This window comes from Lonchura striata, chromosome Z (assembly GCF_046129695.1).
Source record: "Lonchura striata isolate bLonStr1 chromosome Z, bLonStr1.mat, whole genome shotgun sequence".
NCBI lineage: Eukaryota > Metazoa > Chordata > Aves > Passeriformes > Estrildidae > Lonchura > Lonchura striata.
Window position 1 is genome coordinate 18,435,334 of NC_134642.1, and position 26,699 is coordinate 18,462,032.

General features: G+C 35.8%; 1 protein-coding gene across 44 annotated transcripts in view; it reads right to left on the reverse strand.

Annotated features, from left to right (window-relative positions):
• Nucleotides 1-26,699, reverse strand: part of PTPRD (protein tyrosine phosphatase receptor type D) — a 1,155,761-nt gene that overhangs the window by 77,144 nt on the left and 1,051,918 nt on the right. For 23 of the 44 annotated variants that reach the window (XM_077790475.1, XM_077790477.1, XM_031507363.2 and 20 more), the window contains 4 exons: nucleotides 25,839-25,999; nucleotides 20,486-20,500; nucleotides 18,071-18,183; nucleotides 7,877-7,974 (listed from right to left, as the gene is read on the reverse strand). In XM_077790475.1, the coding sequence (XP_077646601.1) occupies nucleotides 7,877-7,974; nucleotides 18,071-18,183; nucleotides 20,486-20,500; nucleotides 25,839-25,999 (387 nt within the window). Of the gene's footprint in view, nucleotides 1-7,876; nucleotides 7,975-10,045; nucleotides 10,166-18,070; nucleotides 18,184-20,485; nucleotides 20,501-25,838; nucleotides 26,000-26,699 lie in introns of all 44 variants that reach the window. The other 21 variants (XM_031507362.2, XM_077790495.1, XM_077790505.1 and 18 more) reach the window with 3 other exon arrangements.

Genomic DNA, 26,699 nt, shown 5'->3' on the forward strand with positions numbered 1-26,699 from the left:
ACCATGGGTTGTCCTGGAGCCTTTGGCAGAAAGTTCCTGGGGAGACTCGAGGCCGACCACTGGGATTCTGGAGCCGAAGTTACAGAGGGTCTGAAGCCAGCTACACTCCCACAGAAAAGGAAATCTTGGCTGCCTTTGAAGGAGTTCAAGCCGCCTCGGAGGTAATTGGCACAGAAGCACAACTCCTCCTGGCACCCCGACTACTGGTGCTGGGGTGGATGTTTAAAGGAAAGGTTCCTACTACCCACCATGCCACTGACGCCACATGGAGCAAATGGATTGCCCTCATCACTCAGCGCGCCCGTATTGGAAACCTGAATCGCCCTGGGATTTTGGAGATAATTATGAACTGGCCAGAAGGTGAAAACTTTGGTCTCACTGATGATGAGGAGCAGGTACAAGTGACAAGGGCTGAAGAAGCTCCACCATACAACCAACTACCAGCAGAAGAGACCTGCTACGCTCTTTTCACTGATGGCTCCTGTTGCATTGTAGGGATGAACCGGAAGTGGAAAGCAGCCGTATGGAGCCCCACACGCCAAGTTGCACAAGCTACTGAAGGAGAAGGTGGATCGAGCCAACTCGCCGAACTCAAGGCCGTTCAGCTGGCTCTGGACATTGCTGAAAGGGAGAAGTGGCCAAAGCTCTACCTTTATATTGATTCATGGATGGTAGCCAATGCTCTGTGGGGCTGGCTGGGAAGGTGGAGGAAGGCCAACTGGCAACGTAGAGGAAAGCCAATCTGGGCTGCTGATATATGGAAAGACATTGCCTCTCGGGTGGAAAAGCTGACGGTGAAAGTCCGTCATGTAGATGCCCATGTCCCCAAAAGTCGGGCTAATAAGGAGCACTGAAACAACAAGCAGGTAGATCAGGCAGCAAAAATAGAGGTGTCAAAGATAGACTTAGATTGGCACCATAAGGGGGAGTTGTTCCTGGCTCGATGGGCTCATGATGCCTCAGGTCATCAGGGCAGAGATGCCACCTACAAGTGGGCACGAGACCGAGGGGTGGATCTAACCATGGACAGTGTTTCTCAGGTTATCCATGACTGTGAGACGTGTGCTGCCATCAAACAGGCCAAGAGAGTGAAGCCCCTATGGTATGGTGGGCGGTGGTCCAAGTACAAGTATGGGGAGGCCTGGCAGATTGACTATATCACACTGCCCCAGACACACCAAGGCAAGCGCTACGTGCTGACCATGGTGGAAGCCACCACTGGATGGCTGGAGACTTTCCCTGTACCTCATGCCACTGCCTGGAACACCATCTTAGGCTTGGAAAAGCAAGTCCTGTGGAGACATGACACCCCTGAGAGAATTGAGTCTGACAACGGCACCCATTTCAAGAACAGCCTTATCAACACCTGGGCCAGAGAACATGGTATCGAATGGATATATCATATTCCCTATCATGCTCCAGCTGCCGGCAAAGTTGAACGGTGCAACGGACTCCTTAAGACTACCCTAAAGGCACTTGGTGGGGGAACATTTAGAAACTGGGAAATTAACCTGGCAAAAGCAACCTGGATGGTCAACACCCAGGGGTCTGTCAATCGAGCTGGCCCTGCCCAGTCAGAACCCTTACACGCAGTAGATGGAGATAAGGTCCCTGTAGTACATATGAAAAGTATTTTAGGGAAAACTGTTTGGATTAATCCCACCTCAGGCAAAGACTAACCCATTCGTGGGATTGTCTTTGCTCAAGGACCTGGTTACACTTGGTGGGTAATGCAGAAAGATGGGGAGACCCGCTGTGTACCACAGGGAAATTTGGTCTTAAGTGAGAACTGGGTATAAGATTTCATGGTGTGCAGATGGAAATAGAATAAGGGGTGGATAATGTCCTGGGTTGTAAGATAAGCTTGTATTCTATTTGCCATCTCTTGAAGGTTGGGCAGGTTTTGTTATCTTTTCCAAGAACCGGTTTTGCTCCTAAGAGGTAATGGTTTGTTAATGGGCCATTGACTGATTCAATGCAGGGCTGGTAACGTAACACCATCCTATTGTGAGATGTTCCACCCAGAGGGGGAAGCCAAGCACTCTTTTATTGGATATAAGGGGGTACCTTTTTGGGGACAGAGCAGCTCTTTACTTTGGGGGATTGCCAGAGAAGCAGCTCTCTTCGGCGGCACTCGCAGCGAAGCAGCCGGAGCGCGCTGAGGCGACGGCGGCGGAGCTGGGAGGCAACCCCGGCGCAGAGGAAGACCGGCCCCACTGCCACCAGATCTTCAGAGAAAACTATACCCTTCTAAAGATCACCACTGCAGCTGCAATTCATCAGTCACTGCAAGAGGAGCAATCACCCAGCAGGATTGCTACTGGCACCCCGAATCCTCAGGTTGTGGACTTTTTCACTAGTTTTGTTTGTACTGACTGCATTTGCCTTTTTAAATTGTTATCTAGTTTTTTTCCTAGTAAAGAATTGTTACTCCCATTCCCATATCTTTGCCTGAGAGCCCTTTAATTTAAAGATCCTGGTAATTCAGAGGGAGCGGGGTTTGCCTTCTCCATTGCACAGGAGGCTTTACCCTCTTGCACAGACTCCTGTCTTGTCGAACCAAGACATTACAGTATAGAATCCTTGAATTATTAATGTTGGTAAAGATCTCCAAGATCATTGAGTCCAACATTTGACCAACCACCAGCACTCTAATCATAGCACTAAATGTCACACCCAGCTGTTTCTTGAACACTTTGAGTCATGGTGAATCCACCACTTCCCTCTGTTCCAATGCTTTCAGCAAAAAATTCCTTCCAATGTCCAAGCTGAACCTCCCTTGGCACAGCTTGAGGTCATTTCCTCTTCTCCTGTCACTTATTGCTCAGGAGAGGAGGCCAAACCCCACCTGGCTATCCCTCCTGTCAGGCAGTAATTTGACTACCTAAACTGTGTCTGTGAAATGCCTTGGCAAAAAAAACATTCAGTATCAGACCAAAACATTGCATCCTAATATGTAATACCAGTTTTCTTTTATTTGATTAATTATATAAGCATAAACAAATGCTGTTATCCCAATGAAGCATTCCCAACACAAAGGAAGAAGATAATACCCCAGTCTAAGTCTTGACTAGCAGAATTTCAAATTCCTGCACTATGTCTTTAAAATTCTTTACCATAACTATACTGCTGGCTCAGATACTACCCTAGGTGGAACTAAGATCCAAACAACCAAGATGAATGCAAATATATGTGATACTAATAAGACATTTTTTCACTGTTCACTGACTACACTAATTGTTTCTTAATAAATGGAGCACATCCTATGTAAGTAAAGTTAGAAAATCCCAATAAATGATGTTTGTAATATTATAAAGATGAAACCATTATAAGGAAAAAAAACAAAAACCATAGTTTTGCTGGAAAAAAAATTGATTTTTCCACAAGACACTATTATCTACAATGATGTAACAGTTAAGTGCAGCTGTTTCTTCAATAGAGATTAATTCAGAGGATTATCTGTTCTTCCTGAACCGATATATATTTTATATGTGGTTCTACTATACAATATTTACTATGTTTTACTATCCAATATTTATGTTGTTGCAGCTTGAGATACAAAAAGAGAAATACAAGATATTCAGTAAATTGTATTCCCATTACAAATTTAACCAATTCTGAAAAGCTACAAAAGAAAAGTCAAAATGCATCTTCATGTTTTCCAATACTCAGTTTTAAATTCAAAGACTGGCTTTACAGAAATAAATTTACAGAATTTTACAGAAAGAAATCTGATGAGAGAAAACATTAAATTATATAAAATTTCTTGTAACATTTGTTAACCAGTGCATATATACATATTCACAGTAAATCATGCAGAATCTGATAGTGTAAATTTTGTGTTGTAGTGACAGATTCTCATGCAAAAATAGTGTGAATCTGAATCCACTTCCTTAAGGGTGCTAAGTTTTATGTACAAACCTCAGAAAAGAAATGTTAAATTATTACAAGTCTCAGAAATCTGCTTTGGAGGAATATATTTTCTGTTCTACCATATAGGAGGAAATTACAAGTACATCATAGAATAGGCAGAACATTACTGGTTTTATTCAGTTTATCTCCATGACCACTTTTTATTTTTAAATTCTGAAGTCTCAGATAAGAAGGAGATACAATATGAAGGTCAGTATCTTATAAACACAGATTTTTGCTTAGCAGCTGTCAAGTCCATATGGACCCTTACATTATATAAAAATCCCACTGAAATTGCCAAAGTCAGCAAAAGCTTCCCAATAATCAGCTGGGGTCAATCCTGACTTTAAATTAGAGAACACAAAATAACTGTATGACATTAATTATATGATATTTGATTTTAAGTAAATCAACATTTGTTTAGGCTTTGGGATTGCAAGCTAACAAAAAATTAATAAAGGATTATGAAAAATTTATTTTGAAGTAGAAATTAACCTCTTTTAGGAGCCATAGCGCTATCTTGTGTTAACACGTTACACGGCATATGAATTTTAAGTTTATTTGAATCTTGCCAATAATCCATGAGGCTTGGCCCCTGTTGTCCCATAAAAGATGGTATTCATGGTAAATATGTGAGAGAAGTACAATGGAAGAAATCTCTATTGCTCTGCGGAGATGCTGTAAGGGCTGGGATAGGAGATGCCCTGAAGAAGACACTAAGGAATAGTGTCTGAAAACTTGTAGAAGTAGGAACTTGTCTAGTTGATGGCACTGAGCCTTAGAAAACATAATATATCTAGAAGCTGTTCTACACTGGAGAATACACTGTTATGAAGAGACAAGGAGGTTTGTCTGTCTGAGGAGAAAGTGGAAACAGGAAAGAAGTGATATTCTCCTAAAAGGAAGAAACCAAGCTTGTGTTGACTTTTGATCAGAAATTCTGATCAAAAGTAATTAGATGGAATATGAGCAAGAATGGAAGGGGAATACATATTCAGGTGTTCCTTAGAAAATGAAAAGTTGTGTTTGTGTGTTGAAACAAGCAATTCTTTTGAAGTGGTAACTGAAGTAGGCTGTGCTAAAAAAATAATTTAGACATCCTTTTGAAATAGAAGTAACTTCCTGATAGAAGGAAGAGAAGCCAGAGTCTATCAGAAAACAATCAACATATATTTTACTTTATGGTATCACAAAGTTATCACTTACTATATACAATCAATACATCTTTGAAGAATTTAATCCATGCAATGCAAACAATTCCATAAAAAGTAAAGTAAAATAATTGACTGCCAATGAGAAAAGGACATTATTAAAAAAACCCCAAAAACAACCAAACCAAATCATCAGTGGTAATTGACAAAAACTCTTTGCTTCCCTAAACAGCAATTAATTGGGCAACTTGGCTGGTATCAATAAAGGTCAGTAGTTTTGTGCTGTGTGTTACACTTTGAACTTTTGAATATGAGAAGTATTTCTTTTTCCTTCTGTCTCACATACTCTAGCATTATTTGAAGTGATAATGACTGAACTGTTACCATCTGCACCTCTTTCTGCCTTGCAATCAGATTTAAAAAGATTGTTTAAAGGATATTAGTGAGAACTGCTGCTGAAGTAGAAGGTCCCAATCTCTGACCACAAATATACTCACTACTTCCTGTTGCTGGCACGAGAGCTTAAGTAGACATGTGGTGAGCTAGTTCAGGGAACAGATCCAATTGAGAACAGCAAAGAAAAATAAAACAATTAGTTTTCAGCTGAATCTATTTCCTGAGATAATCCTTGAACAGCTGCACATCTGCTAGTGCCAGGATTGGCACAAGAGAGACAACAGGAATGCACAGCCAAGACACAGAGATGACTTACAGTGATCATCAAACTACAGCTTTAGTCCACTGCCTAGCCTAGACCATGAAACCAAAAAGCAGTGCTTTTCACTAATTCTATTTCAAAATGGATGAATCTTGGACTAGATGGAAATGAAGTGCTATCTCTAAAGCTGTAATTTTAAAGATAAATGTTGAAACTTCTTGGGCAAAGCAATATGAATGAAGCTTGATGTTGACCCATAGTTGCCCATATTCTAATCTTGAATGTCTGACAATTCTGCTCCAGATGGTATGTTTTATAAAGACTTAAAAAAAAAAAAAAAAAAAAAAAGGGAAAAGAACCTCAAACAAATGAAGGAAAGACAGAATGTGAAAATTGTCCTGTTTAGGCAGACTAGAGAAACTTCTGTGGGGTCAGAAGATACTAAGAATTAAATGATATATCTTTCAATATTGGCTATAAATTATTAAAATTACACCCTCACTATTATTTTAATTACTTAATTAAGAAAGAGACAAAATACTTAAGTAAGAAAGAGATAATACAAAACAAAAATTCTAATTTATATTACAGCATAAGAAAACCACGCCACATCCCCACCATGTTCAAGATGTTGTACAGCTGAATTGTTTATTTGTAGAGAAATTATTCTATAGTATATGATTTGTAAATGGCTTGGGATTTTCTACACTGAAAAAACAATAAATTTGCCCATAATACAACAGCAAATGGTTTTGAAATTTGCACCAAATGTTATCTTTTATAATGGTGAACATTCTGCAACTTAAATTTCTGCCTGATTATTTACAGGCTACAATCTCCATAGTTAGGAGTATACACATAGAAATATTAGGAGATTCTCCCATATTTTTTTTTTGTGTGACAGAGCAATCCTAAGCTGTTCTTCATCAAATTTATTTCCAGGAATTGTTGAAACTGTATTTTCCTTTTAATATCTAATGAGATAATTTCTTAAAGCAGTCTTAAGGACTTTCTGAATACTACATTCAATTAAAAAATAAGCAATTGTAGTTCTTTATCATAGTACTTAGTATCAATTTTTAACATCTTCTGTCAAGACTTTTAAAATTCATAGGGTTTCCATGTACCCTGCAGTAATATGTTACTATGAAACTAAAATGTGAAAGTTATCTTGAGTGTTTTTTACTGCACTGCCAGTGTCCATATGAACCTTCAAATGCAACTAATGAGAGGTCCCTAAAAAATAAGAGCAACTCAGGCTTTTACTCCACCATCCTGAAAAAGTGTTGAAGGATTTTAAGCAAGGATTAGTGACACAACAGACCATAAAGAAAATACAGTGTCAGTGACCCCTCTGGGGGCTGTTAATCCTTGGATCACTGACATGATCACCTATAGCTGATCTGTAGAAGCACTTCTTTACTAATGGTGCAGTGTATACTTGATCCACATATTTTTGACATGGACAATATTTTGGCATTAAAGTAACAGCTATAATTTACCAGGTTTAATGGATGGCTCCCTTTTAACCACAAATTACTAACCTGAGAGGCTGTTACCCTCCACTATAGCAATACCTATAATACTCCAGGGGTTACAGACAAGGTGGCTGGTAAATGATTACTGTCTTCCAGTTAAATTCTTTCATACTCTTCTAGACCATCATTCACAATTTATCAAAGTGGTGTTGTTGACAGGAGGAAAATGCAATGTCCTGAAACTGCTACACTAGAAGAGACAACAAGCACTTGCAAACACTTTTATCTCATGTAAAAAACTAAAGCAGTGGACTGAACCTTCTTTGGAGCTTTTGCTGTATGTGTCCTGTCAACATTATACAGGAGATTTTTAAAACAATCTAAGGACCTTTAAACTGCAGGAAAGAGATATGTCTGTGTATATTAAAACAAGTCTGTGCTGTATCATTCACACATTACTTCATGTATGTGTCCATGGAATCTGCCTGACATGTATACTTATAAAAAGAGAACTGGATTTTATAAGCAAAAGAACCACCCCACCCATCCTTTTACACCATTTTTTATCATGGTTTTAATATCATATCATACAAACTGGGCACCATATCAGAGAGAAGTCTTGGAAACAGCAAGCATGACATTTAAAATTTGAATAGTAAAGAAGTGGGGAAAATTACCTCATACTCCTGTGAGAACTTCAAATTGTCATTTGCTTTCAATCTTTCAATGTGATCTGCAAGTTCCAAAATAGGTATTGGGGGATGACTGGCCATACCTGTTGAACAAGAAAGAAGAACAAAATTTAAAGTAAATTACAGTGATGGCATTGCTCTAAAATTTAGAAAATGCAGTAGTTACAATGTCTATAAATGTGTAAGGATGTCATATGTGAGAGAAGCAGGCAAATAGTTTGGTTACTCAAAGCAGGACATGCTCTGCATAGATGAGCTCTGAAGCCAAATTAAAAGAAGTCACCAAACATATTCCCAAAGCTAACATTCCTAGTGTTAAGGAAAGAGCTAGTGTTATATGAGTCAATGAGTTTAGCTAGGCATGGAAAAATGAAACAGTTAGACCTGATGTTGACCTCTGCTTTGAGTAATGACTCTTAATGTCATTTCAAACTCCTTCTACTGCAATGCATGAAATGAAAACTCTATTGAATTAGATGAGGAAATGTGAACTGAGAAACAGACACTGAAAGAGCCCTAAAGGGGAAACAATAGTGTTTTGACAGAAAACAAAGTGACTTATGCGTAATCAAGAAAAACAAACTTCAATAATGAAGGTTACCAAGGTAACCAGAGACACCTGAACCTGCAAAGGTAAAAAAAAAAAAAACAAACCTAAACCAACATAAAACTAACTTATAAAATAAAGCATAAAATAATGAAATTGAAAGATTTAATAATAATAATGCATCAAGGTATAGAGGACTGACTGTGTACTCTAAATTAGAAATACTTAAGTATTTTACAGAATTCTGAGGTGACTGACATGCAGCTATGAATGACTAGAACAACATGCATCACTGCTTTAAGACAACAGTCACTGAAGACAACATTGGACATAAGACAATTAGAACTCCAAAAATGTTTTCACTAGTAGCAGATTGTAGAGGCAGGGGTTGTACAGTTTGGCTGGACTCACATGCTGACTGCACTAGTGCCTTAAAATATGCTTAGTCTTTAACCCCATTTATCAACCTCTAAAAGTACCTACAATCTACTTCAGGTGTAAACATCTTTGTCCACTGATGAAGATACTAAGTGAAAAAGAAGAAGGGCTTGGAATTGGAAGTACAGATGGGTATGTCAGGGCGTACAGGGACAGCAAGGCAAAAACACAAAATAAAGCAAAACAAAACAAACCCAAAAAATAAAAATAAAAACCCAAAAAAGATAGAAAAGATGTGGGGTCAACTAGAACAATCTGCCAGCTTAAGATTTGACAGGCAAAATTTTGTGCACATATTTATTTCAAGCTATTAGTCTTCGTGAGCTTTCTCCAAAATGCTTGCATTCTTCTCTTCATATTTTAGACTATCACACCTAAAATGAAAGTGAGGTTTCAATAGCTATGGGAAGAAATCAGAGCTGGCAAGAAAAAGTTAAGCTAGTGAACCCCAGGATCTCTTGAAATTACAAAGGGAAAACACTGATGACTCAAGGGGGCTCAAGCTGGAAGGCATGTTGCACAATGCAGTTTGCTTTGTCACCGTGACTTTCAAGAGCATGCCTAAGACAGTTGACTTGCATTTCCTTTAAACATAGCTGAAAATGACCATGTGGCTACAACACAGTCACGCTATAGTATATGCTTTAATTATTTTAATTATTCTAATTTTATTTTTAATTCCTGTTTTCTTTTGGATTTTTTGACATTTCAAGCATCATAATAGACTCCAAAATAATGTCCAGCAGCACTGGCCCTAATTCTTCTGACCCTATATATATATTTCAGGGAATCTTCATAGCACATCTGTGATGTTAAGATATTAAGGCAAGTTGTCAGTCAACTATTCAGCAGAATATTCAGATCATTGGGGAGATTCCTTAAAAATTTAAATTAAAAAATTAGTCTCTAAGTTCTAATTTATTTGCTGCAGCTCTGCTTCTCTCCCATTTCTTACAAATTTTACTTAGGACTTGGCTACTCTCAAAATGAGTGTGGGTGACAGTCATCTAATAATTAGACGGATTGATCCAGATCAAGCACCCCTATGGAAAATATGTGGGTGAAAAGGCACAAGAGAACTCTAGATTGATCCAGAAATGGAGGTGGACTGATGTACATCTAAAACAGTGCTTGAACAGAGAAAATAATAGAGACAAAGATGTTTAGACCTTTTCGAGCGAATCGTGGGAGAGAGTTATTATCATATAAGGACTGAATGGTAGTTTGGCTAGAGAGGGAGGACACAGAGCCAATCAGGGAGGCGTAGGGGACTGAATTACTGCTCAAAGCTGTAAAAAGTAAAAGCCAATCGGAAATGGGAAACAAATTAGTAACAGCAGTAGACCATCATAATCAATCATCTTGTACATACAGGCACTTCAGACATGCACAAAACAGCGTCTGGTAACTCAACTAAGATATTTAAAGGTGCAATAACCCTACTGTAAATATACAGGTCATAAACCCAGTGAGTATGAGACTCACTCATCACACAGTGAACCTGACTAAATCATCAGCATCATGAACACAAATCATAATAATTAACTTACTGTGAAGGAATATTTTTCTAAAGATGATAAACACCCATTCTTTTTTTGAATTGTTTTTATTTATATGCTTCTCTATATGACACTTAACATTTCCAAAGGGAGATTTTACATTAAACAATTTGTGCAAATAACAAATTAGAAGGTAAATTTTTCTAAGGCAAAAGGAGGAGCTTCTTACAACTTCAGAAACTGACACATTTTAACTGACTTTAAACCCTTCCTCTACGTCTCATTTTCAGCAATTACATTTTGAATAACTTTCCTCAAATAATATTTGGCAGCTAACTTACAAAGTAATTGCATTTGTTCTATTTTCATACTTTAAATACATAAAATGGGTTCTACTGATATGATAGAAGTAGTTATTTTTTAAAAGAACTGCTGGAGGGCTTTTGTTATGCAATCAGTCTGTGAATCATAAAAGAATATGCTATGAATAAACATCCTAAGATGTCATCACACCTCATGCAAAAGCATGAGGCTTCAATTGAGCAGGTGTAGAACTTGACTCAAAAGATCCCAGTTAAAAAACAGCTAAACTCACTTCTTTTTGTGGTTACAAATAAGAAAATACACTTATTTGATGACACACTCCCACACCAATCAACACATGTCATGACAACACAAAAACTTAAAGACAAAATACAGTTAAATTACAACAGGTCCTGTGACATGCTAAAAAGTCAAAAGAAATAGCATGCTGAAACATGCTTTCAAATTCTCTTTTAAGTACAGTATCCCTTTTTTTTAAAAAAAAAAAAGAGATAAAACCATCTGAAAACTCAAAGGAAAGAACACCCTCAAAACCATCACATGCAAAACACAGTTAAAATTGTACCCATTAAAAATTTTATTTCCAGACTTGGTAGAAGATTACCAAATGTAATTGATCTTATGCAGACTAGTAGTAATCCCTTTACATTAATTAAATTACAATATATGGTTTGATTACAGTGTAGAATTATCCCCTGTTTAATCTGTGGTAATTACATGACTAAGAAACATGAAATACTATTTCTGCCACAATTTCAAGGAAAAAACTAAGAGAGCAAGGTCAGAAATCATCTATATCTTAACAGACATTAAACCTGTTAATTATATTCCTTTATCAAGTGGGTGTTTTAGGCTTGTCATTAGTGTGTTAAATTAGGATTTTGTTGTTGTCAGGGTTTTATGATAAAGGTTTTTAGAAACATTTATGACACATACATTTATTTACCAGTTTGGAACGGTAGGTTCACATACCCACAATAAACAAGAACAAAGTTACAAATTAAAGAGCAAATATGCTGATATCCAGACTATAACCTACATGAAACAGAAATGTGACACATAATTGTCACAGAAATTTCTTTAGGAAATGAGTGGTACTTTAGGTCCACATTGAATTAATTGTCTTTACAAACTTCTCATTTTTATTTAATAATATAGAAGACTCTTTTACATACTAATCTATGTTGATTAAGATATCCCTTTATAGTAAAGGAAGTAATAAGTAATAGTGGTTGTTGAGACTTATCAAAAGGATAGAAAAAACCACCTACTTTAAATTCTGACATGGAAAACAGAAAAAAGTAAAGATGACCCTTATTCAGTAGGAATTCAGCATTCATGAAAATTCATCAAGAATGCCTTTAGTACATGAAAATTACTGTTACTTTAAAATTTCATTTTCACAGAGACAAAGCTAGGCCAGAGCAAGAAATTACAAAGACAAATTTACAAGACAATGTCTAGAGAAATAGATCATTCTGCAACAGCTATTCTAAAATAATTGCAAATGCATATAGAACACTGCAAAATTATGCCACTTTTGTTCCAGAATATTTTACGTTCTTCAAAACTTAATCAATTATTCTGGAATGAAAACAGTTTATCTTTTTCTGCAACAAGACTGAGCTTTAACAAGAAGCCTTAGGATCTCATAGCAGAAGCACCACTTCTGAGTGATGTGTAAAAGTCACCTATAGTGAGAACAGGAGAAGCCTAATTTGAAGGTCTTGATCTAAAAATGTCAAATACAATAAGATGTCACAAAAACTATGGTCCAAAATCCAGGGGGAAAAAAAGGGATAACTCTTGTGAAGAGAAGAATTTTCAACTTCATCTCCTAGCTAAACGAATACTGGGTTCCTCCAGGTTTCAAAGCAAAATGGGATATCAGAGAAGTGCAGTTTTCATCAGTTTTCTCTCTTAGATGCCTCAATTCTCCATGTGAGACATGTGCATAAGAAGACATAAATGTAGAATGGCACACTATGAGAAAGCATTTCAGTCTGTTTTTTTGGAGACAAAGCACAGTACTTCCTTCAGCATTGTCATGATTCTCTTAAACAGATGTTGAGTGGACAAAAGGCGCAAAAAATTTCTGCTGTCTTGCAAAGCAGGTACCTAAATCCAGACGTCATTTTTTCCACCTTTTTTTTTTGTTTGCACACTTTTCCTCTGAAAATGTTTTATGCTTTTTCTTCTTTATCATGGAAATAAGTTTGTGGCAATTCCTTAGCAACTCAGGGAATAAGTGAGCACTTATCTAATTAAAAAAAAAGTCTTTAACTTAGAGCTGTAATGACTCTATTTATTTTTCTTGTATTTAAAAGCATCTTCTTTAGTTCATAAGATATAATGAGATAATTGTTTAATTGGCACCCAATTACAAAAATTACTTATAAGTGTGACACATTTTATAGTTAAATGAGGATAAAAAATCAGTCACTTTTGAGACATGACTCAATTTATTTCTCTGGCTGTTTGGCAGATTGAAGTCTGCCTGAGCCTTGTATCTCTTAGAACCCACTCAAACTACTTAATTTCAGTTAATTTTCCTCTGTACAACTGGGCTGCCTTATTTGATTAAACCTTTTGTGAGGCTTAATTATTAGCCCTTCTTTACCTTAACTCTACCATGTGGCATAGAGACCACTAAAATTTGTGCACCAGGTTAATGATTTTAATTCTGTGTTTCACAGGCAACTTGTAGAAAGGTAAGAATGTGATAGACTTTTCTTCAGCTATTCCAGTTATGGAAGAATAACAGAATTAAAAATGAAATCCTACTGAGAGATTGGGTATTTTCATGTTTACTCAAAGAGAACTTGGCACTGCTGTGACCCACTCACTGCCATATGGGCTTATCTAACACATACACATTTTTGGATAACACACACGGACCTGGGATCTTGGTCTCAGTTAGAGAACTGTGGGCTATTCCAAATGTCAAGGCAAAGTGTGAAATTTATCTATGGAGTTACTTCATCCAGTGAGGATGGAAGCCAGAAATAAATTTGATCCTTTCAGAACATGGTAAGCCAGGAAACTCTTTAGGTTAGAGCTCTTTAGATCTCCTTACATTATTGAAGAATGTAGACAATTAAAAATGAAAGGAAAGCGAGACATTTCCTGTGCTGGTAGTTTAGACTGTGAAATTTTATAACATCCTCATGTGGAACTGAAAATTTTATGACAAGTACAACATATTTGTACTGAAATGATTCTCTAAATATCACCAAAGATAAAATACTGCTATCTCATATTTTTGTCAAAAATCTATACCTAATCTTCTCTATTTGGAGTAATTTAAAATTGTGGTTAGAAATTCAAATTTCCTACTTTGAAATTCCTAAGTCCCAAGGACTTAGGTTTCAAATTATTTTGATATCTGTATCTGATCAGGTCTTTCCTTTTACAAAATATATGATTGATAGCAGTTTTGGAATGTAGCTGTTTAGAAATCTTCTAAAGTACTAAAGTTTATGACAATCCATAATTTTATAGGAGTGTCTCATTCACCTCTCCAAGGTGAATGAAAACTGCCAGTCCAGGTATGCCAATGTAAGTCAGAATTTTTTTCACTAACACTTCTGTACATTACGGATTCATTCAAAATTGTTTTCCTCTCTCACTGGAAGTAGTTAGTCTGCCTGGAAAGCTCCAAGCAAACTGTGGATGCTTTCATAATCTAAAGAAATAAATCATTAGAATAACAACTATGTCAAATCATCTTCCTTGATGCACTCGTGCTGAAAGTACATTCACCACTCTGTCCCTTGTTTTATCCGTAGGCAGTGTTGAGAAATGCCTCATTTTATGAGAGCAACAGCAGATTTCTCAGTAAAAGGAGTCCAATACATAACCATATCAGCCCTACCCCTTCCTCAGTTGCCCCCTTTGCAGTACCCCCCTACCTAGTTCTGCTACCTTACAGAAAATAAAACTCATACATTTGAAAATGAAAGAACAACAAACTCAACAAAGCTGATACCCTGAATGTATAGCCTTTCTGTAGTTTCTCTATGTTCATATTACAAAAATTTTTATTGCATATTATTTGATGGTGTGTTTCTGGTTGAGAGATGGATAAATATTCCAGTAGGCTCTAAACCCCTAAGTTAAAATCAGTCAGATTTTAATGACATGGTAGCCCTAATTGAATTTAGTTTAAGTGAAATTCTGCTTTTACTAACAAAAAACTGTACCTCGATTTCACTGTGACTGTTTACATATTAAGACCATGTTAATTAGCAAGTGTAACAGAGTAAGACAAATTTACTGGAGTAAGATTTTTCTCCTTGATATTTGGTTGTATGCTGAGTAGAATAATATCTTGACTTCTGTCTAGGGTTATTAAGGATAATAATAGGGAAAAAGAACACCATTTGATGTCTTGTATTTTTAATAGTAATTGTAATACTCCAGTCTGTAAAAAGGATTATAGCAAAGGAGTCCTAGTAGAAACAGATCACAGATGTTTTGCTCAAATAGCTTCACAGAAAACTGCAAACTTCACAGATAAACTATAGCCCTGCAAGAAAAAGTACACCTTAAATCCTCTCTAGTTCTTTTCAGATCAATGACGTGGAATTACAGTGTCTACAAGTGCCACAAATTTTGCCATTTCTTAAGAACTTTACCTTCCCAATGTAAACTAAAAATTAATAGCAATAAATTAATTTTATGTTAGCACTTGACAGCAGGGTTTTTTCCTCTCATGTTTCATTTTAATTATGATGAATACTAAATAGATAGGTAAGATTTTGCATCTAAATAAATGGAGTGCAAAAAATTAGGCTTATCTATCTAGTTATTATTCCATTATTTATTAGATGAAGAGGGAAACATAGTGACAATTGATGAGGTAAAGGCTGAGGTAATTAATGCCTTCTTTGCCTAAATTTTTAATAGCAATATCAACTGTTGTGTGGGTATCCAGACCCCTGAGGAAGACAAATATGGGGAGCAGATTTAAGTCACCTGATCCTGGAAGAAAATGGTTAGGAACATGCTACACCACTTAGACATGCACAACTGCATGAGACTGGATGGGATACACCCAAGGGTAGTAAGGGAATTGATTAAAGTACTCACTGAGCCTCCTTCCCTCATGTACCAGCAGTCTTGCCTAACAGGGATGTTCTTGTTGACTTGTTGAGGTTTCCAAATAGGACATCCATCAACAAGATGGGCAGGAAGGAGGATGCAGGAAACTACAGGCCTGTCAACCTGGCCTTGATGCCAGGGAAGGTCACTGAGCAGATCAGCAATAGTGTGGCCAGCAGGAGCAGGGCAGGGATTGTCCCCTGTACTCAGCACTGGTGAGGCCAAACCTCAAATCCTGTGTTCAGTTCTGGAGCACTCACTCCAAGAATTACACTGAAGTGCTGGAGCATGTCCAGAGAAAGGCAATGCAGCTGGGGAAGTGTCAGGACCGTAAGTTCTATGAGAAACAGCTGAGGGAGCTGGGGGTGTTTAGCCTGGAGAAAAGGAGGCTGAGAGGGGACTCTGTCCTCTACACAACTGCCTGAAAGAAGCTAGGTGGGGGCACTGTCTTTTTCCAAGGTGACAAGTCATACAGGAAAAGGAAAAGGCCTCAAGGTACGCTGGGGAGGTTCAGATTAGATAATAGGAAGAAATTATTCATGATGAAAGCGTCATCAGGCATTGAAACAGGCTTCACAGGAAAGTGATGGAATCACTGGCCCTGGAGTGTTCAGAACACATGTGGGTGTTGTACTTCGGGACATGGTTCATTGTTGAATATAAGGTGCTTGATTAATGGTTGGAGTTAATGATTTTAGGTTGGAGTTAATGATTTTTGTCTTGTAAAAAAAAAAATCTGTGATTCTAGTCAGCCATTTACTCTACTCATTATATATCTGTATACAAACAATTACTTCTTTTAGGCATAAACTAGACTTTAAGAACAATATTTGTTTTTGCATGTTTCCAAGATTTGTATATATGTTTCACTGTAAAACCCTTCAAAATTTTTACAAAAGTGCTGAGGAACAGATGAAAACTTCACCCAGAAAGAATGAGCCACCACTGAAATTATAGCCTCGGAAGGACACTGAATAAAGCCTTTCAATTACTTATATTTACTGTGTTTAAGTTCCTATGCTAAACAGGTCCCAGAGCATGTCAACAAGATTCCTACACTAAGATGAAATTAAATTAGAAGATGTGCTCCTGAAATACACTTGATTTGCTCCAGCTGCTAGGAGCAGTGTACTGGAACAGACTGAAAAAGCAAGGCTGGAGCAATACTGAAGCCTCCAGATTCTTCCCTTTCTACTTCTGCCATGTGCATGAAGTGTGGGTCTTTAGCCACATTCATTAGTCTGCAGACACACTCCTTCTAGGGCAACAACATCTCAATACAGTCATTATTTAGAAGATCAGGATTGAGATTTGCATGTTCACTTAACCCTTTAATAGTATTTATTGTGTCAACTTCAGCAGCTAATTCTCAGGATCTCAAGCACATAATTTCCTGCTTTTATGGACTTGGATTGACTACTTTTTTTTACTTACTATAGTAAGCTTGACAAAAGCATGAGGATCAGGAAGATTTAGCATCTTATTAGCATCAGACTCCATGAAAATATATTATAGTACAAAACAAGTCTACTGGGACATAATCAAAACAAAGCCAATTTAAGTAAAAAGCTGAGTCCTGCAAAGGTGTTAAAAATACTATTTTAAATATTTCTCTCTTTGTGCTTCTTGACTATCAGATTAAACAGCTTTAATAAAACAGTGATTAATGAAAAAAACTTTAATAAACTATTTGAGAGTGTGTTCCTTCTGACCTCAAAACTACTGACGTATTAATATCCTCCTTGACCATACCATACAGCCTTGTTTTCAACATCAAGAGAATTTATCCAGTTATGTATTTCTCTTCTGTATTGTACATTTGCAAAACAGTGGAATTCACAGTGATATTAATATTACCTGATAATGCATTAGATAAAAGGGAAGCTTATTTATAAAGAAGTGTCCATAAACATATCATTAATAAACAGAGGGATGTACATTCCCAGTAATATTTTCTATCATTGTTAGGATTAAGCTGGAATTTCAGCAGATAAAGAACACTCATACAGCATATGTGTCTTTCGGCTTCTTTTTTTTACAAAACTTCAAATGTTTTTTGAAGCAGGCTTTTCTTTTAAATAAAGAAATTACTTAATTATTTTAAAAGCTAATGAAGAAACATATTTTGCAGCAAAAACAAAAACAAAACCCACCCCCCAAAACCCTTGTTTCGAATACATATTTTCAAACAATCCATGTTTCTTTTCTGTTATAGCATCAGCAATCAGCCTGTGATCACAGAGTTCTCAGTGTGATATTGTCACTTACCCGGAGTTTGGAAGTTAAGGCGTCGCAGCTCCACTGGATCTGTGGGATGGTGAGAGGGGACCTCCTTGCTGTTGGGTATGCTGCTCTTTCTAGAATCAGATTCTGCCCTCTTCCTGCATGGAGAAGGTGAATACACATAAACAGAAGATAGACATGTTAGCTTGACAAAGGTACCTGAATGTTTGGCATTATATGCTAAAGGCAAGATGTTTATTTCTGAAAAAGTATTTGATGCAGTGCAAAGGTAATATAGATATGTGTAGTGGGTTGGGTACCTACAATTTGCAGTGGTAAAATGGTCAGAGAGAAATTAGCTGCATTATGCTGTAAATTGCTCTTCCAGAACATTCTTCTGGTCATCCTAATACTTTACTTTTATAATGCTAAACCTATAAAAATTCAGGCAATTCTCTTATTTGAAATGCTACCTAGCTATACCTTTATAAAAAAAGCAGCCAACGCTTGAGCTAGACCACCCCAAGTTATTGGCACTAAATATTTCTTATCTTATACACAGAGTTCTGCATTGCTATAAAAAAATAATATGCATTCTTTAGGTATTTTTAATATGAGAAAAAACAGTACAGAAGACACCTATTCGAGAAGACATCTATTCTTTTCACTTTCTAGGACATAAGAATGTGCTCTGTTTCCTCTCATCTCTGTAACAGCTGAAATATGCAATCTTCATATGTCTTATCAGGTCTACATATATTCAAGGCTTAGATCTGTATGAATATTTATAATCAAATTAATACTTCCACTGCAAATGAAGGAAAATAAAACAAACAAACAAACAAAAAGACAGAATGAAAGAGAAAAAAGAGAAAGAAAGTTGTCTATGTTTCCCTTTCTCTAGAGAGAAGCAAAATCCATGTGTGTTCTCACTGACATTTTTGTTAAAACTGACTTCTGTTATTTGTACATATCATTATCTGATGCAAAACATGGAGAACCGTGTCACATGAAGAGTAGCTACCGCTCTGCATTTTTATACAGACAGTGTTTCTTCACAAATTATCTGTGGGGTCCTGAATGAAAAAACAATGTGGCTGATATTTTTTATGTAACATAAAATGAAGAAGGAAACAGAGGAAGAGTTATGTTGTGAAAACAGAGCTGAGATTATTTTAAGGATAATGATAGCAGAATGTTTTCCAGGTGCTCAGTATTAACATTAACTTAATACTTTCTTTTTCCTCATTGATTCACAATGTGACAATGATAAAGCTGTAATTACTCCAGTCAATTTCTTACTGCTTTTGAAATAATGAAGGCCACATGACATTCAGTGAGATTACAAAAGTTATGCAAAAAAGTCAAATACCATTGACTGAATTTCTGAAAGTCACTAGTCCTATGGTTTTATTGGAAAAAATAAATTTTTACTGTAAAAACACTCCACCTGTTCTCCAGAAAATACCTTAACATATGTAATAATTTCTCATTAGTGAAGCAATAAAAATTTAAATCTGATTATTCTGTTTTAGTCTTTTTAAAACAAAATTAGTACATATAAACTCATTTGAGAGTACTTTATTCAGATTTTGACTATTCCAAACTCCTTTCACAGTAGCATTGGCCCTAGTGCTCTTTCTTCTTACTGAAGATGTGTGATATAGCTTTCAAAAAGTCTATTACTCTGTACTTCCTTTTTTTTAAGAGTCTTAAGTATCCTTAAGTTTCTGGTACTGTCCAAGGACAAGCTTCATTTAACTTTTTTCTACTTGAAAGTTAGTACCAGGCTGCAATTTCATAATAATCTAATAAAACTGCTAAAATCTCTTCCAATCATGTATCTGAATATTTTGAATACTTATAGAATAACATAATTATTTATTACGTATTAGTAATTGGATGAATATTCTGGGTTTTTTTTTTAATCTCTCCAGCCTGTAGAAGACATTTCAATTATTCCAGATTATGCAATGATTCTGAGATAGGTGGGGAAAAACTCCAAAAAGGAAGAATTATATCACTGTATAATTTTCACTGGTAGAACTATAAGTCAGTGTTGAGTTTATGTATATTGGACATTGTGAACATTTAGAGCAGCTAATGCCTCAACTACAACCATGGATTCCTTCAAGAACTTTGGTTATTGTGTACAACCACTCATTGCATGTCACTAAAACACAAATAAAATCATCTGAGCATTGTCGAGCTCTACTCTCTCTTGAAAATTTACCCCATGGAGACACAAAAAAACCTCAATGAAACTTTGCTACTTGTATTACATTATTTTTCAGTGCTGTAAGTAACATAGAAAATATTGCACTTGCCCTCATTGATAGATTACTGCCTACATTCACTTAAGACTGAGAGATGCTTTGCCTTAGATCATTATCATGATGACTTTTCTCTTTTTTCTCCTTTTCTGTATTAAATGAAGAGTGATTATTTTTCACTTCTCACCTGTCAGGTTTACTGCTCCATTTTAATGCAGCAAGGAGGGAAGAAAAGGTGAAATGTTAGTTGATCAGCAGCACAGAGAATAATCATGAAAATAGGAGATGCAAGAAATTTTGATTTGCAGTAAAGATATGTAACTAAACCAAATTAAGCTATGGAGGCTCATCAAAATATCCAATTCTTGGAAATCATAGAATTAATGGAGGACCCAAGGTCATGTCCCAGGTGAATCTTCTGTTGAAAAATACACTTCTATCTGCCAAGAAATGAGACTTCAAATTTTAGCCAGTGAGATAATGGAGAATGGGTGATTAATTTGAGCCGTGAAAGTAATGTTAACATTACATTGAAAAATTACTTCTCACTGAGATGTTGCTCCCTCTTTCTTTCTAGAGAGAATAGAAATGGGAGGAGGGAAGAGAGGAAAAACGAAAGGGGAAGGCAGACTAGAATGGGAAGAAGAGAAAGGGAGAAGAAGAAGAGAAAAGGAAGTGATGAACAAGGTTAAATATATGAGACACATAAGACCTGTTCTAAATTTAAAAAAAAAAGTAATAAAAATAAATGAAAACTTCTAAAACTATTTTACAAAACCAGCTAATAAAATATCAAGAAATTTTTAAGAGTACCCTGGAAAGCAAGGGAATCATAAATCTTTTTCCAATGAAGTATTACATGCCTTTTTAGGTTTAGAATGAATGCCATATACTAGAGGTCTACAGTGATCTGTATAGATCTGTAGTGATCTATGATCTATAAAGTTTAGGTAAACAGGAAAAATAATTTATTATCTCTCACCAATGTGTTCTTTCTATTATACACACACTACTATAACTACAGTGTTTATCTTTCTCCGTGTTCATAAAAAACAGGGATTCTACAAATACTTTAATAGCTTTTACTCTGCAATGACCAGATTACACACATTATGAGAACGTGTTTAATATTCTTCATCATCACTTAAGATTTCCTATTTTTTCTGTTTTGCATTTATGTGATTCTTAAATTTTTTGTTAACATCTTAACATTTTCTTTTAGAAGTGTATCTCTTCTTATATCTCAAGATTCAGCAGGGGACCAGCAGTTCAAAGGAGGAGATTCTGCCCCTTTACTCCAATTGATGAGACCCCACCAGAATTGCTGCATCCAGTATTGGGGTCATCAGTACAAAAAATACATGTATCTGTTGGAGTAAATCCAGAAAAGAGTCACAAAAATCATTGGAGGATGGAACAAGAAAGGCTGAGAGAACTGGGATTGTTCAGCCTGGACAACAGAAGGCTTTGGAAAACTCTCTTGCATCCTTCTGGTACTTAAAGAGGCATATAAGAAAGATGGAGACAGGCTTTTATAGTAGAGCCCATAATGACAAAACAAGGGGTAATGATTTTAAAGTGAAAGAGGGTAGATTCAGTCTAGCCAGAAGAAAGATTTTTTTTTTTTTTAATCATGAAGGCTATGAAGTACTATTTAATTAGATTCCCCAGAGCTGTGGTGGATGCCCTATGCCTAGATACTTTAAAGGCCTGTGGATGGGGCTCTGAGAAACTTGACCTAGATGAAAATGTCCCTGCTTATCGCAGGGGGTTGGACCAGATGACCTTTAAAGGGCCCTTCCAACCCAGACTAACCTATGATTCTATGATTCAGAGTGCTAGAGCTACTATGTTCAAAAGATTTAAGTTTAGGATACAGTCTTCTTAATCAAATCAAAAAGCTGCACTTTATAAAAGCAAACAATACAAAGTCTGTCAAGATGGCTTTAACTTCTCTTCCTTAAAAATTAAAGATTTAGAATGAGGAACCTTTTGCTTTTCATCAGTGGAAAACTGAAATTAGAGAATTTGTGATTTCTTAAAAACTACAAGGGATATCCATCCATATAAATTAATTTACTAAAAAAAAAAAAAAAAAAAAAAAAGAAAGAAAAATAGACCTAAAACCTGAGAATGACATGACATGACAGCAGGATGCATCATGGGGACAATCACTTTGTCCATTTCTGAGAAACACCACACAATTTCTAGAGCTCTTTAACATTTCCTAAGTTCCTAACTAACCAAATCTTATGTAACTGAGCATGTAGCAAACACATAAAATATATGTAAACTGTGATTCAAGCAGACCTCCAAATGGTTGGGCATTTCTTTTAGGACTTACACCATCTATCTATCCAGGTTTGCTTTTGTTTGAGATTTTGGATAAAAATTGTACTGTGCTGAATATTATACTCCATCTTCAAACAAAGAAAAATTTTATTTTCTTGTCAACAAGAAAATGGCCAAAAATAAAGCAAGATTTATCTAATTTATTTGAATCCCTTGTTTTGATTGTTTATAAAATTTAATAGATGGAAAGATCTACTCCAAAATAGGTGTCTCCATTTACTATGACTGCAGGGTGGTTTCACTGCTTCAAGGGCAGACCACTGGAACTGGTTAATGGCCAAGTCAGTTCCATTTGCCAAGACACAGTCAACGGTAACTCAGGAAAAAGTAGTTTTTACTGTGAGGATAGTTGAATATGAGAACAAGTTGCCCAGAAAGGTAATTGAGTTTCCTTTCTTAGCTATACAAAACTTTGCCTCTGAGCAAACTGGTGCAGGTGACCATGCTCTGAACAGATGAGACATGCTCCAGAGGTCTGTCCTTTTGATTCTGGGAATCTGTGAGTTCTGCAAACAGGATATTAATTGGCTTCATCTGTGTTGGCTGTTATACCAATAGTATGCCCAATGAGAAGAAAACGTATTTTTCAGTATTATTCTCATCTATTACTGTTACTTACTAAGCTGCAATGACCTTTTGGCTATATTCCAATGTATGATCCAAAAACCTGTCCATTAAATATCTTGGCTTTCAGATTTCAGGAAAAGTAAATGCAGAAGCAATAACTTTTTTACAGCTTAACAACAAATATTAAAGAGTTCAAACAATGCATTCCTTGTCTTTGGAACAGTTAAATGCACTTCAAACCAACCCATGAAACTTATCCACACTATCTAATGATGTCTGTTTTAAAGAAGGGGAAGACTTCTCCCCATAAAACTATTCTTTTGGAAACTGCAGTCGTATTTTCTCTGTAATTGTAATTAAAATGTATAAGTAATATTGTAAATCAAGAGCTTAGTAGTCCAAGTCTGTACAAAAAGGTTTCTATGGACAAAGGGAATTAAGCACAGTTGACTTTTATTTGAGTTACTACTCTTTGCACTTCAGAAGACACGGTCATTTACTGATTGTCCTCTTTGCACTGCATATTCTTTAACAAAATCCTCAGTAATATTTTTTGCATATATGTTAATAATTAGATTGATGCCCTCTACCTTCATTTTCTTTTCTCACTATAATACTTGTTGCACTTATACCCCAATATATTCTAGAAATATACTTGTAAAATTTTCTGTATCCACAAAAATTACTTTTTTGCCCATTTATTTAATATATTTTCCCCATCTAACTCCTGTAGCCACATAAGTCTATTTAACTCACAAATTAAACTGCACTGTTTTCTTGAAGCAATATGTTAAATATCCCAACTGTCTTGTCATTGCTCTTCTACAGTCAGCAAATCTATCAAAATGTAGCAGTAAACTTGCATTCAGGTTGCCTGCTCTTGGAAAAAATATTCAATTATATACTAAATTTTTATAGAAAGAAAAGCTCATAGAGGACCACAGACTGCTAAAACTGCAGTCATAATTTCTTGGAGGTAATTTGCCAAATCAGTGTAGTTTAACAAATTAGAATAAACAGCTGAAAATAGAAAAATAAATAAATACATATGGACAGTTGCCCAAACAGTTCCAGTACAAGTAGTAAATAACAGATGGAATACATGTCCCCCATTCTCAGCGAATGACAATCTCTTCATACTATTAATGGGAAAATTTTACCTGCTTATTTGTGGAATATTCCCTTTTTTTTTTTTTTTTTATAATAGATTAGAAGATTGTTATTTTGGTTTCATAAATGTAATCAGTAACTCTAGAAGCAGTTGCACATCTACTTAATAGACTATTGTTTGGATTTCTTTTGTAGAATGGGAGAAAATTTACTTTAAAAATAATTAGAAGAAAGGAGTTTTTCATTTCTAGCACATTTCCAATGACCAGTTTTTGAAGTGATGGACTGAAATAGAGTTGGTAACTAATTTGATTGACTGAGACACTATGAACTACCAGAAACGTTCAGATGTAGTATCTGTAAGCAATAGATGCTGTATGATTCTAGCCCTGAAACGATTCTATAAATGTATATCTATCTGCAGTCTAAAGGTGAAGTTAACTCTGGAGTGGTTATTTACTTCCAAACAGAGAATTCCTTCCAAAATCTGAAGAGAGTTCTCTTCATGAAACTTAAGAGGTTTTTGACTGGAGACACTAAAGGTGGGAAGAGCATACAGACTAGGATTTAAATATTTATATGCACATAATAGGAACATCATAGCCATTAGTTTTAGAAAACATGCTTCATTTTATACAATTATTCCTAGTGTGCCCCCTCCTCAGAAATTGGCAGCATCTTTGTAATATAAGTCAAATCTACTTTGTCAATATATTTCAAAAATGTATTAGGAATTAAAGATAGAAGTTTTTGTGTTTTATTCTTTGGTTTTGATTTAGTATCTTGAACTGTGTTAATTCATTTACACTGTAAAAGGCCACTAAATATAAATTATGGCATCATACACAGTTTTCACTGAGCATGTTGTAGGGCAGAAGGAAGTCCTTTGTGTAATAGCAAAAGTAAATCTGTGTCATAGAGAGTGAAAGAAGAATGAGTGAAATTTGATCTTATTGCAAGATTAGTAGGAACCAGCTATTTGATGTCTCTTTAATCTCTCAGTTTACAGCTCCAAATTCATATAGATACATTGCCAAATTGAGGCCAACTGTCAAAAGTTGAAATTCAAATTACTTGAGTGGAGATGAAAATCACATTTAAAACAAGCTGAATGTAACCCCTAATGCATTACTATTATACATCTATAAACAAGTTCTAAAAAGTCAAATGTGCAAATTCCATACATATTTATGTGCAAGCACATATTTACTTTCTTTGCATACAAATGTATCTTTGCATACAAATGTATGCAAAGTAGAAAAAACATTTAAATGCAATAGAGTTAATATAGTGTAATCAGCAGAAAAATGTACTCGCATACCTGTAATTATTGGAAACTTTCAGTCAAACATTTCTGCAGCAGTCTAGAAGCCATTGATAAATTTCAAAATGTTGCAAAGCAATGACAGTTAATATTGCAGCACAAAAATACAGTCTAGAACAGTATTACAAAGTGATCAATATGGAGGGGAAATGACATACCTTGCAAAAAAATTAAAAGATAGACCTACCTTTTATAAAGAAGTATAGCAATAACAATACAGATGATAAACACCACTGCAAGCACTGGTCCAACAACCCAAATCAAGCCTTCTTCCTCATCTGTAATTGGCTGGGGATCAAGATCCATTGACACAACAGGATCTGAATATGGGCTTGTTGCATACATGGTCTGTAGAAATAAAAATAATTTGTACTTAATCATGAAGCAATGCATTAAAATGTAGCTATCCCACATCTAAAATAAATGTATAGAAGGTAATGATGCAATTACCACAGCAAACTGCAAATGCTATTTTTCTTGAAGGCAATACACAAACTTGCAAATTGAACAGAGTGTTGTTATTATCATCTTTATTTTGTGTTCCACATATTAGCAATGACCTGCAGACAAATCATGCAGCACAGTCCTTGCAGAACACTTTGCAACCTAAGCAGAGAATGAAAAAATGAACAGGACACTGAGAATAGCCCACCAGTTACCAATTTTTAGTTTTTGTTTTAATTTCATGCCAGTTTAACACTTTCCTCCTGCACATTATGAAAGGGTACTTGTGACATAAGACTGCTGTAGATAAAAATAAACGGGACTGAATGTAAAAGGTTCCTTGAAAAGGGTCTTGCAACAATAATACTGTGCATTTTGACCAGTCAAAAACTGTCTGACAGAATATACCTACACAAGGTGGAGAAAACTTGAATTTAAGACTGAAAAATGGGAGAATTCATTGTAGAATAAGAATGGAAGCCAAACACTCAGTCTTTCATAAAGATGAAACTAGAATTATGAACCAACAGAGATTGTTGAAACCCTTTGGTTTACTAGATGATGTAAAGCCAGGTGGCCTAGGATAAAATCTGTGGTAAGAGAA